Source organism: Canis lupus, chromosome 5, assembly GCF_011100685.1.
Source record: "Canis lupus familiaris isolate Mischka breed German Shepherd chromosome 5, alternate assembly UU_Cfam_GSD_1.0, whole genome shotgun sequence".
Classification (NCBI taxonomy): domain Eukaryota; kingdom Metazoa; phylum Chordata; class Mammalia; order Carnivora; family Canidae; genus Canis; species Canis lupus.
Genome location: NC_049226.1, coordinates 46,932,039 through 46,948,270, shown reverse-complemented (window position 1 = coordinate 46,948,270; position 16,232 = coordinate 46,932,039). Strand labels below are relative to the sequence as shown.

Genomic DNA, 16,232 nt, shown 5'->3' with positions numbered 1-16,232 from the left:
ATTTATTCATGAGAGACAGAGAGAGAAAGAGAGAGAGAGAGAGAGAGAGAGAGAGGCAGAGACACAGGCAGAGAGAGGAGCAGGCTCCATGCAGGGAGCCCTATGTGGTACTCGATCCCGGGTCTTTGGATCACTCCCTGGGCTTGAAGGCGGCGCTAAACTGCTGAGCCACCCTGGGCTGCCTTGGTTTTCTTTCCTTTTCTGTGAAAATTGTCAGTTAACATGCTAACAAAAAGAATCATAGTTTCATGCTTTTTATATTATTGGATTCATAGTACTAAAATCTTCGAAATGTGTATTGAAAAGGACAAATTAGAAGGTACAGTACATCTTAAATCATTATAAACATATTAATAATTTATTTTAAATTCTATCAGAAGGCTAAAGCAAGATTTGATTTTTCTTTCTTATCAGGCATGTCCATTTATCATTGATATCTATGCAGACAAATGCAAGCCAAGAATTAAAGCTGTCCATATGGAGGCATGCAGTGGGCAACTCGAGAAGGCCATCTGTAAATCTGTTCTTAACAAAGGCAATGCCAGGGTAATGGATGGCTATGAAGATATAATTGTACATACTTATAAGCATGACACCTGGATAACATCAGTTATTGAAAACAAGGTATTATTTATGAGGTGGTTCTCTTCATAACTGCATTGTTTACTAATGTGTTCCATCTTCTTTCTTATTCTATTCTTACATAGTAATTAGTATCACATTGTATTAATAATATTTATAATGGGCAGTTCTTCTCTGGTTTCTAATTCAAATTGAGCATCATAATTTTTATGCATTTTTAAAAGTTTGAGATAATTATATTATGAAAATTAAATATTTGGGATCTCTGAAGATAGAGCATAATCTGGGTACAAAGTAGTTTGTCTTCACACAATTATTTCAAATAACAGACAGTGGGTTTTAAAGAAATGTAAACAAAGTAAAATAATTTACTCAACTTTTTACACACTTTGAAATATCAGAAATTTTATAGATTGTCATCATTTTATCTAATATATTCCACTGCCCAGGAACTATTTTTATCAAGCCAATTATTGCTAACTTTAGCTACCATCCCTGCTACTTCTGATATTGCAGGCCAAGAGAATACATGCATAAGTGCTAAGAGATACCAAGCTTTCTAGAAACGTAAATTTTCATAAAATCTTAACTCTAGATGGCTAGTTTTTAGGACTGTTGGGTTATTTCTTTTAGTTCCTGGGTGAGACATTATTGTTATGCCTACCATAAATTTCTTAAAGTGCTTAAGGTTTGGCTGAGTTTTGAGTCAATGTGAGGACATACTATGTAACTAACTCTTCTAGTCATTATAGGGGCCACTATAAGTGTAATATGGTCTCTGCTTTCATAGGCTGCTTGGGAAGACAAAATTAATACTCTCAAAAGCCAGAGAATAATTGGATGTTATATTATATAAGACTGTTTATTTGTGTAGTAGTTTTACTGTTTTTGTGTTTCTTGTAGCTGATGTTAGTTTGGACCATAGAAGTTGAGGAAGGAGTTATGATGAGGGGAAGGGGACTGTGGTATGGGATTGGAGACAAACGAGGTAGGATTAGATATGTAGAGACAGCCATTAGAAGCAGAGAAACAGTGTAAGGAGTAACATGAGACGGTTAATGTGAAGTATAGAGGAAAGAGTGGGAACATCCACTATGCAGAAACAGAGAACTTTATTTGGAGAGGAGTATTACAAAGATAAGTAACATAGGTTGGATGGGTTCAGATTATATATATATTCTTAAAAATGAGGTAGAGGACTAGGGTCCCCAGCCAGGAGATTCCAATCTTCAAGTGGATCATAAAGCTTTGAAGGGTGATTCCTAAGACCTAGCATGCCTTGCCTTCCATCCTCTACATTTTATTAGAACTAAAAGGGTGGCTGGGAGTCACTATCTTACCAGTTTCTGAGTTCTCTAGTTAGCTGTCAATTCTCAACCCTCCATCACCTTCCTTTCCCTCAAGGAAAATTAAACTTCCCTGCACCAAAATGAATAATAGTTTAGAGTTTCCCATTTGCCAGGCTCTTTACATTTATTAATGCATCTACTTCTCACAACAACCCAATGAGATAAATACTATATTTTACGCACAGAGAAACTGAAGCATGAGGACGTTAAATACCTTGCAGAAGGTCACATGCTAAGTAGTAGAGCTGAGAAATGAATCCAGGTAGTCTAATGTTATCCTGCCCCTTTGAATTCGTTGGGGAGTGCTTGTAGCTTCTTTAGCAAGGGAATACTTTGGTACCTACATTTCTTTCATTGACCAACTTCATTCTGCCTTCTCTTGCTTCCTATCCATCCTAGAGGCTATCTATTATCTATGATCTGACATCTAAGTATCTCAAGTATTGCTTCTTCCATTAGGTCTTGCTTGCTAACCCAGTCTGAGGTAATGTTTCTGTGTTTCTATAATTTCTGTGTTTCTACTGATTCTGTGAATACCTCTATCATAAGACTTACAAAGTGTTTTGTAATAATCATTTTGTTTGCATTTATATAGTCAGATAATAAAGTGATTATTCACATCAACAATGAGCTAAGTAAAAACTGCGTAAACAACAGAGGACTCAACATATTTGCAGTAGAAGTGGCACCAAAATCTACAATGGTAATGTGGTGTTTTCTTTTTTTTTTTGTTTTTTTGTTTTTTTGTTTTTTTTTTTTAATGTGGTGTTTTCTAATTAAAGTTTTTTCTTTTATCAATTTGAAAAAATATTTTTACTATTAACACTATGACTAAATGGAAATATGAAATGAAGTAGAAAATTATTTTGAGTGTGATATTTATATTATTATCATGCTATATTAGGAATTAGGAGATTTTGGGTTTAGTAGAGTTCTGTTTGGTTGAATGATTATGAGAGATTCACTTAGCCACTCTGTTCCTGTCTCTTTAAATGTAAAACTAGTATAATATTACCAGCTTTAGATAGTTCACAAGGTTAATGTAAGATAAAAATAAAATGTTGTACGTGACAGTACTTTGCAGCATCATACAGAAAAACAATGTAGTGCTTATACTAAATGGCAATTTTGCTAATCCAAAATATTTTCATCTACGTTATTAAGATTTTCTAATGTAACCTGAAAGAGAAAATGCCTCTAAGTTTCAAATAACCATCTAAGTCAAGAGCCAGGAATAGTTGTAGTTTCTGGTGTTAGCAGAGCTGTACGTTTCTAATTTAGTCAGAGGTTCAAAGGCAGAGATCCTGGAACTGGTGTAGTGAAGGGAAAAAGGAAAAAAAAAAAAAAAAAGAAACCTTCTATTCTTATCCTTTCTTCCTCCATTCTGTCCATGAAATCCTAAAATATTCTAGAACCAAATAAAGAGGAGAGATTCTACAGAATCCCAATGAGGATTTTGGAAAATGCTCTAGGCTTAGTGAAAAAAGGATATTTACTCCCTTTCCACTATTCCTCTTTACCCACATTTATATACTATCAAATACTATATTTGAGTAGAATTTATACTGAATTATTCTGTTAGACACCGGGTCATATTTGTAGTTCCCCACTAAGGACAAATGGTATAGAATTTTATCTGCAGAGGGATATGTTTTGCATAGGGTCTAGAAATGTTTTCCTGTTAAAAATTAGCCCAAAATAACAACATGTGAAAGGAAAGTAAAAGTTTTCTATTTTTTTTTATATGCAGGTTTGTCAACATGTAATGCCTCTGAATGAACGACAAGAATGGATATATTATTGTGTGTATTCCCTTATGTCTTAAATATCTTAATTCTACTGGAGACTATCAAACTAAGAATTATTTCAGTGTTAGTCTGTTATTTGTTGATAAACTAAATGCTAATCAATTTAAATGATGTACATAAATAATCTAATTATATTTATTTTTATACCCATGTTATATACTTTATTATTGAAATATAAATAAATACAATAGTGTTTTTAATGCATGGCTTTCTTATTAATTTAATGGTAAATCTGGGCATATTTCATTTACCAGCAGTAAATCAAAGTAAAGTTACAGATAAGCTTTTAAAAAGTAATATTCGGCTGAGTGAAGTAAGTCAGTCGGAGAAGGACAAACATTATATGTTCTCATTCATTTGGGGAATAAATAAATAATAATAAATAAATAATAGTGAAAGGGAATATAAGGGAAGGGAGAAGAAATGTGTGGGAAATATCAGAAAGGAAAAAAAAAAAAAAAAAAAAGGAAATATCAGAAAGGGAGACAGAACGTAAAGACTGCTAACTCTGGGAAACGAACTAGGGGTGGTGGAAGGGGAGGAGGGCGGGGGGTGGGGGTGAGTGGGTGACGGGCACTGGGGGTTATTCTGTATGTTGGTAAATTGAACACCAATAAAAAATAAATTAAAAAAAAGTAATATTCGATGAATTCTACAAAATCATGTATACTTTTGGTTTAGTTTTACTCATCAAAAAAAAAAAAACCTCAAGGAAAATGAAAATAGGCCAGCTTCAGCTAGTGCCTTGGGGTCTTACGCTGACTTCTCACTGTTCTATCCCAGGAACCCAACAGGTTACAGACTCCCATCCATGCCACTGTGGTCACAGGCATGTGGCTGTGGGAGGACCTGGGGGCCTCCTGGGTTTTTTCGCTTTCCTCCTGTTGCTGCTGCTGCAGCAGCATAGCTCCTGCAAAACCTGCCTCTCCACCAGCAGCTTCTATCTCCTGTTGCACCTCTTTAGCTTTGAGCTGATGCTTCCTCTTCCAACCCCTTCTGGGCCTGCAGGTGTTCAAGCCCTGGAAACTGTTCCACCATCATCCATAGCGGCGGCCATTTGGAAGGCAGGTACAATTGGAGCAACAGGCCCAGAGCTGGATGTTGAATTTACTTCTGAGGGGATTCTTGTCTTAATGCACCATAGCACAGTAGGTATGACAACTGATGGTAGTGGTTGATGAGTGATTTGGCAAATAAAACCTAATTCTGCAGCAAATCACAGATTCAGGAATGATTTCCCTGATGAGAAGATCTCTAACATAAACCATTAATATCACAGTTTTCTTAGAGGCCATACAAATGTAATACTGGTGCTCTAGGGAAAATGTATATGCAGTTTCTTCAACTATACAATCTGCTCTGGTATCATGTGCTCTTTCTTGCCAAAAGTGATCAATAAGATGAGACAGATCATTATGTTACATAATGACATTACCTCACAGAACTTGGAGCCTTAGCCATCCAGGAGATAAGAAGTCACACTATGATACATGTGTTTCAGTCTACTACATGTGGTAGTAGACATTTTGCTGAATTAGAGCATGCATAATATCTTGTAGTACTTGTATGGAATTTCAGCTTTCCTCATGCAAAAGCTTTCCTCATCCATTGTATCCCTATACTACTCAAAGAAGTAGTTAGTGAGGGACGCCTGGATGGCTCAGCAGTTGAGCATCTACCTTCGGCTCAGGACGTGATCCTAGAGTTCTGGGATCGAGTCCCACATCAGGCTCCCTGCATGGAGCCTGCTTTTCCTCCCTCTGCCTGTGGCTCTGCCCCTCTCCCTCTCTCTCTCTCATGAATAAATTTTTAAAATCTTAAAAAAAAAAGTAGTTAGTGAAAGGCATTCATATTGTTGCTGGTGAAAAATTTTCCCTTCTTTCTTTTGTTGCTGAACTCAAACTTGTCTGTGCACCCAATGTGCAGTAAGCCAATGTCTGAGACCCTGGTTTTTAAGCAAAGAAAGCTTTATTATCAGGGATCCCTGGGTAGCGCAGCGGTTTGGTGCCTGCCTTTGGCCCAGGGCGCGATCCTGGAGACCCGGGATCGAATCCCACGTCGGGCTTCCGGTGCATGGAGCCTGCTTCTTCCTCTGCCTATGTCTCTGCCTCTCTGTGTGTGTGACTATCATAAATAAATAAAAATTTAAAAAAAAATATATATATATATATTAAAAAAGAGAGAGAGAGCTTTATTATCAGAAGAGCAGCCCACTGAGAAGACAGGAGATCATTTCCAAAGTTGCCTTCCCTGTTGAGCCTAGGGACAGTTTATATATGTTTGGAGAAAGAGGTAAATACATGAGAGAAGGGTGAAGAATTTCTTGAACCATGAAGTGAGAGGCCTTGAAAGAATCTAGAGGTATGCATTCTTCCAGACTATGAGGTGCCATTTGGGACCTGGTATGATCAGGTACATCAGATAATTTTAAGACAAATGTTACCATCCAGTACCCATTAGGTTTCTGCAGTGGGTAAACAGGGAGTTGGGGTGAAAAAGGCAAAGTTAATGTAATGATTGATCGTGCGTGCATGAGATTAAGAGATGCATAAAACACAAGTAGGGAACAAAATAGGATATAAAGCTAAAATAATCAACTAATAGAAAAATAGTTCTGCTTCTGCTTTTTTTATATATATATATACTTATTTATTCATGAGAGACACAGAGAGAGGCAGAGACACAGGCAGCGGGAGAAGCAGGCTCCACAAGGGAGCCTGAAGTGGGACTCCATCCTGGAACTCCCGGATCATCCCCCGGGCTGAAGGCAGGCACACTCAACTGCTGAGCCACCCAGGAGTCCCTGCATTCGCTTTCAAAACAGGTCCAGAAACCAAGCATCTGGCCTCACTTTCTAGATTCATTGGCTGGACTAATAATTAAATAAACATAAAACATTAACAGGAGAAAAAGAATTTTCATTATATAGATATGGGAGGCTGACAAAGATGTGAAACTCACAGGCAGTCAGCCAATTGAGGCTTATATACCATCCTGAGCAGATGAGAGAGGATAGGAGTCTGGGGCTTCAAAGGGGAAGACAATTCACAGAAAGATGAAAAGAGTGAATGTTGGGTAAACAAATGTTTGCCATGCCATTGTTGATAAGTCTTTCTGATCTAAAAAGATTATCTCTAGTGGGACACCTGGGTGGCTCAGTGGTTGAGCATCTGCCTTTAGCTCAGGTCATGATCCCAGGGTCCTGGGATTGAGTCCTACATCAGGCTCCCAAAAGGATCTCTTCCTGGTATAAGCCATGTATCTAAATTCTTTTAGGCAATTAAGGGGAGGTAATAAGCTTTTCCCAAATTGCCTTCAGCTCAAAAGTATCCACATGTTAAAGCGGCACATTTTGGGGTGGCATATTCTGCTACTTCTCAATACCTTTGATAAAAATGTGGTTATGAGTTCCATCTTGGTTCCAGCTGTGTCACTGACAGCATGTTAGAAGACTGGAAATCTCTAGTTCTCAACTTTTCCCCCAGGAAGAAACAAGTTTATAGAAACTGCCTGCTGGCCTCATTCAGGGATACCAAAAGACCCTTTGTGCTAGCCCAAAACATGGGGGATTAGGTGGCTCACACAAGCAATAGTCAGTAATCGCATTTTTATCTGAACAAAAGCAAAATCCCATGTTGCCACCATGCTCCATGGAATACCTGAGTTCCACTCCATTGCTCTTGAAAATCTGGGTCTGCAAAAAGACACAACAGCTTCTGTCCATGACCTAACTGAGGCATACATTGAAACCTAGTGAGGAGGTTAAACATAGACTGAATTGTGGTTGGTTAAGATACAAATACACCGGAAATGCACGATCACTCAGAGTTTGCATTTTGAAACTTGCCACAATTATACAGTTTACTTATCAAATATTGCGTTTAGCTATGTACTATGATGTCAAACTTGTGACCATATTAGTGCAATCTGAAAAGGAAAAATATGCAGATGCAAAAATTGCCATTTAATTATATATTTAGTTTTCCAATCAGAAAATATAACTAAGGACATCTGGGTGACTTAGTCATTTCGGCGTCCAACTCTTGATTTCAGCTCAGAACATGACCTGATCGTAGGGTCATAGGTTGTTCAGTGCAGAGTCTGCTTCTCCTTCTCCCTCCCCTTCTGTTTCTCTCCCCCCCCAACTCATCCTCTCTCTGTCTCAAATAAATAAAAATTTTTTAAAAATAAAATACAGTTAAGCAAAATTTGGAGAAATTCATTTTTATGTTAAACCAAAATCTAATCACAACAGTAGGGATACAGTTAACCATTGAACAACATCAGTCCACTTATATGCAGATTTTTTTATACTACAGTACTATAAGTGTATTCTCTTTACATTATTGTAAGAAGAGAGTATATAATACATATTCAAAATACATGTTAATCAACCGTTTATCTTATTTGGTGAGGTTTCTAGTCAACAGTGGGCTATAAGTAAAGTTTTGGGGAGTCAAAAGTTCTAAATGGATTTTTGACTGCAGGCAGTGCACACCCCTCTAACCCGTGTTGTTCAAGGGTCAACTGTTTTGTTCTGACAGCCAATTATTTTTTTAATAAATTTACTTATGGGTTACTTTTAATTAAATGTATTTAAAAACAATAAGAATGAATTCTAAACATTTAATGAAGACTAGTACAGTGCATGAAAAACTATATTAAGCAATTAAGAACTGCACGACCATATCAATAATAGAATATGTTGCCAGCTAATGTCAGCTTTTGAAATAGGAATACCAGTATGGCAGTATATTATTTTTGTGCTGGTACATACTAGCCCATTGTTAAATGTCATTTTGATTTTTGGCTCTTGAGTTAGGCACCTGTAAAATGGGTTGTCATTATTTAGCAACTTCAAATGTTAAGTTGATGTGTCTAAAAAGTAATGCAACGTGAAAGCATTTTACTAATTGCCAAATGCTTTGTAAATCCAATAAATGTGACCGTATATTCCATTTTCACAAAGTATTGAGCTGCAGGAAGTTTTATCTTCCACTGCTGTCTCCACTTAGACATATTAAGCCTTTCCCCCCCTCCACTCCCTTCCCATTACTCATTAGATAGAGTCGAACAAAACAAAACCTTTTCAGGATAGTTTTGCACAGATGGCTATATTATTTTCAGAGGTAACTTTGCATGTGGTTTAATTTAAAAAGCAGAAGGATCCAGCTTACCTAAAAGACTTTTAGATGCCAACCCCAAATCTCTCCTGTGTTGTAAATCCCATTCCTGCCTGTCTCCTTAGTATTGGCATTAAAGCTACTGTGAATGAGTTTTACTTACAAACACTCCCTCAATATTGACTTTTTCCCATTATTGTTTACAGATGTTCTAGACTCTCCATCTTTAAGAAACCTCTCATTCCCCATCCTTATCATTTCTGTCTTCCCCTTGAAAAAATTGTCCATGTTTGCTATGCCCATTTTCTTGACTTTCATTCTTTCCCGTTAATTCAACAAGTAGTTGTTCCCCCATGGACATCGATAACTTCCTTGTCACTAAATCTAGTGGATTTGTTTTTGTTTTTGTTTTGTCTTGTTTTTTAGAGAGGGAGATAGAGAAGGGAGGGGAGGTGGGGTAGAAGGTTAGGGAGAGAAAGAATCGACACTCATCATGGAGCCCGACACAGGTTGATCTGATGATCCTCAGATCATGCTCTGAGCTGAAATCAAGAGCTGGACACTTAACTTACTGAGCTACCCAAGTGCCTTGTAGTGGATATTTTAACATCTTCTCTCTGATATTCTTCAGATTTTCTTCCCGCCTCTGACATTTCTCTTCACCCACATGTCTGTAGCTTCTCCCAGTTTTCACATTCTCTCTCACCTCAGGCCCTTTGAAGGCAATGTTTCTTTCTGCCTATAGAATAATAATTGTCTCTCTACTTCCTCTTCTTCCTTCAGGCCTCAGTGAATATGCCACTTTTTCTAGGACTCCTTCCCTGATTACTCCCCTACCAAGACTACTTTGGTGACTCTGAAAGCTTTTGCTTATTCTTTGTTGTAGCACTCATCATACTGTACAGGAATTACTGTTTATTTTTACCTGAAAAGGTAAAAGGCTGAAAGCAGGGACAGTTATAATTCCAATATACACCATAGAACCATAATAGATATGCAACAAATATTTGCTGGACAGCTGAATAAAGTGGGCAGTAAATTAAAATAAACTTACCTGTGGTATGAATTTTTCCTAATTGTTAGGGCTATTTGTTGTTCTTGTTTATTAGGGCTATTTGTAAATTTAAAATAGGCATATAAGAAAAAAATGTCTCATTACTATTAAATTCTATTTATCCAGATTTTGTTTTTCATGTCATTAACTAACAAAACAACTATATTTAATAATTTTGTTGATTTTTCATTAGATATTCTTGTAGACTTGTTAATTTTTTTTTAAAGCCAGAAGGCTTCTTTTAGATCTATTTTTGGTGTAGGCTGAATATGATACAGAAATTTAATACAGCACACTAATCATATTTTGGGTATAATCCAGGAAAATGAAAATATATTTCTGATTTTGGCTACAAGAGAGTAAGCATATTATTTATTATTCATAATGTTCATTAGAGGGAGAAAGAGAAAGAGACCGATTGATAATATTTCTCAGCACTGGGGTAAGTCTTTTATGACTTCCAAGACTATTTCAGTGAAATATATTGTATATTAAGGATCTATCTATACACAGGCATATACACCTATCCTATTAGAGAATATGTAAAAATTATGTCTAACTTGTGAAGTAGATACTAAGTCTTCTCTTAAAAAGGTACTGGCGCACTTTTTCGTGAAGTTACAAGTATAAGGACATATTAAGATGTGCTGCTAGCTTTACCTAAGTAGTATAAAGCCTGTCTTTGCTACTCAGCCTCGCTTGATTTCTGGGTCCAAAAAAAAAGAACTACATAATGACTGGAGGAGAAACATAGCAAATAGTGGAAATGATTTAGGGAAAGTAGATTAAATTCATGTAAGAGACAGTTTGGGGGGGCCTGGATTAGGAATGGTTGCTGAAACTCTAAGGGGTAAAGGATTTTGGCTGCTTAAAAGTGTCTGTACTTGTTAACTATGACTGATTTTGTCTAAGGAAGATGAAGAATAAGATTCTCAGTTCTTAGGCTCAGTTGGTTAAGCGTCCAACTCTTGATTTCCACTTGGGTTATAATCTCGGGGTGGTAAGATCCCGACCCACACTGGACTCTGCTCAGTGAAGAATATGCTTGAGATTTTCTCTCTTCCCTCTCCTTCTGGCCCTTCCCTCCTCACACCCCATCCTCATGTGTGTACCCTTTCTCTCTCTCTAAAAATAAATATTTAAAAAAAATAAAATAAAGACATATATTAATGTTAAAAAGAAGACCTACATATTATAAAAGGGTAGAGGTATGATTCTATTCCCCCCAAATTAAGAAAAATATTTTTAATTTTTTTAAGACACAATTGACAAATATCCAACATTTTATATGTATTCTTAATTTTATTTTTTCCTTTACAATTTAACACAAGATCAACCAACTTAAATTCATGGCCAGCTTAAGTTCAGTCATCTGAATGAGGCTAATGTAAATACAATACTGCTGGTTATAGGATAACCAGCACTATAAGCTTTCTGGCAATTTCAAGATATGAATATGCAGCACTGCTAAAAAAAGTAAATTTCTCTATGCCTTTTTCTAAATATCTGTTGCAAAAAATTGGATTTAGCTTTTGAAAGAATTGTTTTCTTACAAGGGAGTTAAAATTTAGGAGATGACTAGGCTGGTAAATGGTACGTGGGGATATCCAATTAACAAGTTTCTATTACATGTTGCATTAGTTATAATAGAAAAGTAGTAGACATGATCTGACTTCAGAAAAAGAGAGCTGAGAAAATGTGTTATATATTAGCCTATTAAGGAATAATATTAAGTCTTAAATTCATAAATACTGATCATTAAGCATAAACTATAGGTGAGGGTATAGGAACAGAAAAGGAAGGAAACACTTGCCCAATTTTTTTCCAGGGGAATAAGACTCAGAAGATTGAAGGAATAGAAGGGTAGTTTGAAGCTAGGTAGTACTTTGTTTTTAGTCATACAGTATAATGTATTTTAAAATTTAATACAAAATAAAGCACATTTTAATAGCTCTAGAATCTGGTGAAGGTACTACACTAAGGTATTAGACCAAGTTTGTTAGAATGAGTTTGCACAAGTTGGAAAGACTAGTGTGGCCTGGAAGAATCTGGAATGAGCTAGAACTTTAAATGAACTTGAAGGGATAAGAGAGATTTCAAAAGGGGTAGAAAGAAATTTCAGGCATTTTCTGTTTTTCACTTTTTCTAGAATTTCCTGTATTGTATCTCTGCCTTTAATATCATATGCAATAGGTCAATCACATACTTGTTGAGTGCCAAATATATAGTCTTCTCTGCTTTGTCAGAGAAGATAGATTGTGACAAGTATTATACAGTCTACCTTTAACATACATTTTTAAATGTCTCCTCTTTCATGAAGCCCTTAATCCTTTCTCCAATCCAGAAGAAACAATTCTACTTCTTGTGGGACTTGATGTGGGACTTGATCCTGAGACTCTGGGATCATGCCCTGAGCTGAAGGCAAACGCTCAACCGCTGAGCCCCCCAGGCGTCCCATTGAGTTTCTATTTTAAAACTAATAGTTTTTTTTCCCTCTGAGTCTTTTTGTTTCTTTTGTCTCACTTTGTTTTAATTCAAATAAAAAGAGTGTAAATGATAAGGTAATTCATGCACTTTCAATTTAAATAAGGACTTTCCTTTGAAATACCCATTATACTTAGGAAGTACAAGTACTTAGCAGAAGTGCTTTATGTGTTCTTTCTCTTCATCACACAGTGTATTAATACACTATGTAGCCAAGGGTTGAGAGTTAAGCGAAACTGGCTTTTTTTCTATTTACTTATTCATGAGATACATGGAGAAAGGCAGAGACATAGGTAGAGAGAGAAGCAGGTACGCTGGGAAGAAGCCTGATGCAGGATTTGATCCCAGGACACAGGGATCATGACCTGAGCCAAAGGCAAACACTCAACCGCTGAGCCACTCAGGTGCTTGGTGTTTTCTTGTTTTGTTTTGTTTTGTTTTGTTTTTTTTAAGTTGGGTGTACCAGTGAAGGATACAATCTTTACACTGCAGTCTGGTGTTTCTATCTTGATTCATGCTAAGGTGCCTTACCCGCCATTGCTTTTGCACCATCAGGAAAAAAAAGGGAAAAAAAATCTTGCATTAAGAAATACTGTTGGGATCCCTGGGTGGCTCAGCGGTTTGGCGCCTGCCTTTGGCTCAGCGGTTTGGCGCGATCCTGGAGTCTCGGGATCGAGTCCCACGACAGGCTCCTGGCATGAAGCCTGCTTCTCCCTCTGCCTGTGTCTCTGCCTCTCTCTCTCTCTCTCTCTCTCTCTCTATCATGTCTATCATGAATAAATAAATACAATCTTTAAAAAAAATACTGTTGCCTTTGTGGAACCCCCTAAACAAGTTTAGACTGTCAGGGTTTCATGAATCACACTCTTAGAACCACTGAAGTAGAGGGACTCTTTTTATCTATGGCTCTCCTTGCAAAAGCTAAGGCCTGGACATTTATTACAGATGAGGTTCTCTGAGACTTTGGCTGAATTGCCGTCACAGGCATCATTCCCTTAATAAGAAAAATAAAGACAAATTAATGAATCTAGGAAACTTAAGTATTATCTACTGCTTCCTAATCCTGGCACAGCCTAGTTAAGACAGATTATAAGACTTGTTAGAGAAACAGATGGTCAAGATGACACAGACTTTTAGTGTTACGGATTTAACTCTTTTTTTATTGGGGTATAACTGACATAAAACATCAGTTTCAGTTGTACAATGTAATGAGTCAATATTTGTATATAATGTAAAATAGCACAATAAGTCTAGTTAGCATTTAGCACTTCATATTTAAAAAAAGAACTATATAATAAATCTGATGTTTTTTGGAGGAAGATGAAGTTGTACAGTTCTATTAAAACATTTATAGATGCATTCAATTACTACCACAATCATGATACAAAATAGTTCCATCACCAAAAGATTCCATTACAATATCTCTTAGAGTCACATCCTTCTCTCCTTCCCCTCCCAAACACACACACTCCTAGCCCCTGGCAACTACTGATCTGTTTTCTATCACTATAGTTTCCTCTTTTTGAGAATGTCATATAAATGGAATCATGCAGTATGTAACTTTTTGAAACTAAATTCTTTCAGCCTGATTCCTTTGAGAAGCATCTAAATTGTATGTATTAGTTTGTTCCTTTTATTGCTGAGTAGTATTTTTTTTTTAAGTAAACTATACACACAATGTGGATCCATGATCCAAGACCCCAAGATCAAGAGTTGCATGCTCTACCAACGGAGCCATCCAGGCACCCCTGAGTAGTATTTCTTTATATGGATGTGCCATAATTTGTTTATTCATTCATTTGCTAGGCTGTTTCCAGTTTTTGGTGATATTGAGCTGCTATAAAAATTCATGCACAGATTACAGATTCTTTTGTGTGAACATAGGTTTTCATTTTTCTAAGACACATATAGAGAGAGGTGACATTGCTAGTCATATGGTAAGTGTATGTTTGACTTTTTAAGAAACTGCCAAAGTGCTAAAATGTTTTTCAGAGTGGCTGTATAATTTTGCATTTCCATCAGCAATGTATGAACATTTCAGTTGCTCTGTACCTCCTTAGCACTTGATATTGTATTTTTTTATTTTAGCCATTGTAATAAATGTGCAGTGATACTGTGTGGTAGTTTTAATTTGCATTTCCCTAATGGCTAATGATGATGAGCAACTTTTCATATGCTTATTTACCATCTGTATATTCTCTTCAGTGAGACATCTCTTCAAGTCTTTTGTCCATTTAAATTGAGTTCTTTTCTAACTTTTGAGATTTTTAAGCTTTTTATAAATTCTAGATATACCTTTTGTTGAAGATGTGAATTGCAAATATTTTGAGTCTGTAGCTTATCTTTTCATTCTCTTAACTGTATCATATAAAGAGCAAAGTTTTTAATTTTGATGAATCCAGTATATCAATTTTTTTCTTTATTGGATCATATGTGTGGTGTCAAGTCTAAGAAGTTTGTTGCCTAACCCCATGTCACAAAAATTTCTGTTTTATTTTACAGGTTTTATAGTTTTACTTTCTACAGTTATATCTATGATCTATTTTGAGTTAATTTTTGTATGAGTTTTGAGGTTTGGGTTGAGGTTCTTTTTTTTTTTTTTCATATGGGTGTCAGTGGTCCCAACACTATTTGCGGAAAGGACTATCATTTTCAGCATTTGTTGGAAATCAACTGAGTGTATAGATCCATATATTTGTGTGGGTATATTTCTGGACTCTATTTTATCTTATTGATCTATGTGTCTTTCTTTTCACCAATACTACACTGTCTTCATTATATAGCTTTATATATAGTAAGTCTGTAATCAAGTAATGTGATTCCTCCAATTTTATTGTTCTTTTTTTCAAAATTATCTTAGCTGTTCTAGTTTCTTTCCCTTTCCAAATGAATTTTAAAACTAGCTGCCTACATCTACAAAATCTCTTGCTGGGGTTTGATTGATATTATGTTAAATGTATTGGTCTTTTGGGGAATTGACATATTTATTGTGTTGCTTCCAATCCATGAACATAGTATATTTCTCCATTTATTTAGGTTTCCCTTTATTTCTCTAAAAAGCACTTTATAGTTTTCAGCTTACAAATCTTATAATCTTTTTTAAAGATTTATATCTAAATATTTTATTTTTATAAGCTATTATAAATGGTATAATTTTTTATATTTCAGTTTCCAGCTATAAGTTGCTAGTATACAAAAGCATAGTCGATTTTTGCATGTTAATGTTGTATCCTGAGACTTGCTAAACTCATTTATTAGTCGTAGGAGTGATTCCTTGGGATACTGTACATAGAAAAGCATATTATCTGCAAATACAGACAGTTTCATTTCTTTCCAATCTATATGCCTTTTCTTTTTTCTTGCCTTAGTTTTTTGTCCTTTATTAGGTTGGGAAAGTTGCCTTCTATTCCTAAATTACTGAGATTTTTTTAAAAATCTGGAATGGATGCTGAATTCTGTCAAATATTTTTTTGTTTGTCATTATTTTTCTTCTTTAGACTTTTAATGTGATGGATTACACTGATTGATTTTCAAATGTTGAGCCAGATTTTCATTCCCGGGATAAACCCCTCTTGGTTGTGATATGCAATTTTTATAATATATATTGTGAATTCAACTGGCTAGTACATTGTTTGGCTTTTTTTTAAGTATTTATTTATTCATGAGAGACATAGAGGCAGAGACCCAGGCAGAGGGAGAAGCAGGCTTCATGCAGGGAGCCTGACATAGGATTCGATCCTGGGTCTCCAGGATCCCACCCTGGACTGAAGGCAGCACTAAACTGCTGAGCCACCAGGGCTGCCCTGGCATTTTTGTGACAATGTATAGGAGG

General features: G+C 36.0%; 1 protein-coding gene and 1 pseudogene across 2 annotated transcripts in view; both read left to right on the top strand.

The window, feature by feature from the left end:
• Nucleotides 1-3,943, top strand: part of EFCAB7 (EF-hand calcium binding domain 7) — a 47,330-nt gene extending 43,387 nt beyond the window's left edge. For both annotated transcript variants that reach the window (XM_038537290.1, XM_038537289.1), the window contains 3 exons: nucleotides 415-624; nucleotides 2,527-2,634; nucleotides 3,682-3,943. In XM_038537290.1, coding sequence (XP_038393218.1) covers nucleotides 415-624; nucleotides 2,527-2,634; nucleotides 3,682-3,756 — 393 coding nt within the window. In that variant the 3' untranslated portion in view covers nucleotides 3,757-3,943. The remainder of the gene's footprint in view (nucleotides 1-414; nucleotides 625-2,526; nucleotides 2,635-3,681) is intronic.
• Nucleotides 3,944-4,570: 627 nt separating this feature from the next.
• Nucleotides 4,571-5,376, top strand: LOC111096072 (annotated as a pseudogene).
• The last annotated feature ends 10,856 nt before the right edge of the window (nucleotides 5,377-16,232 follow it).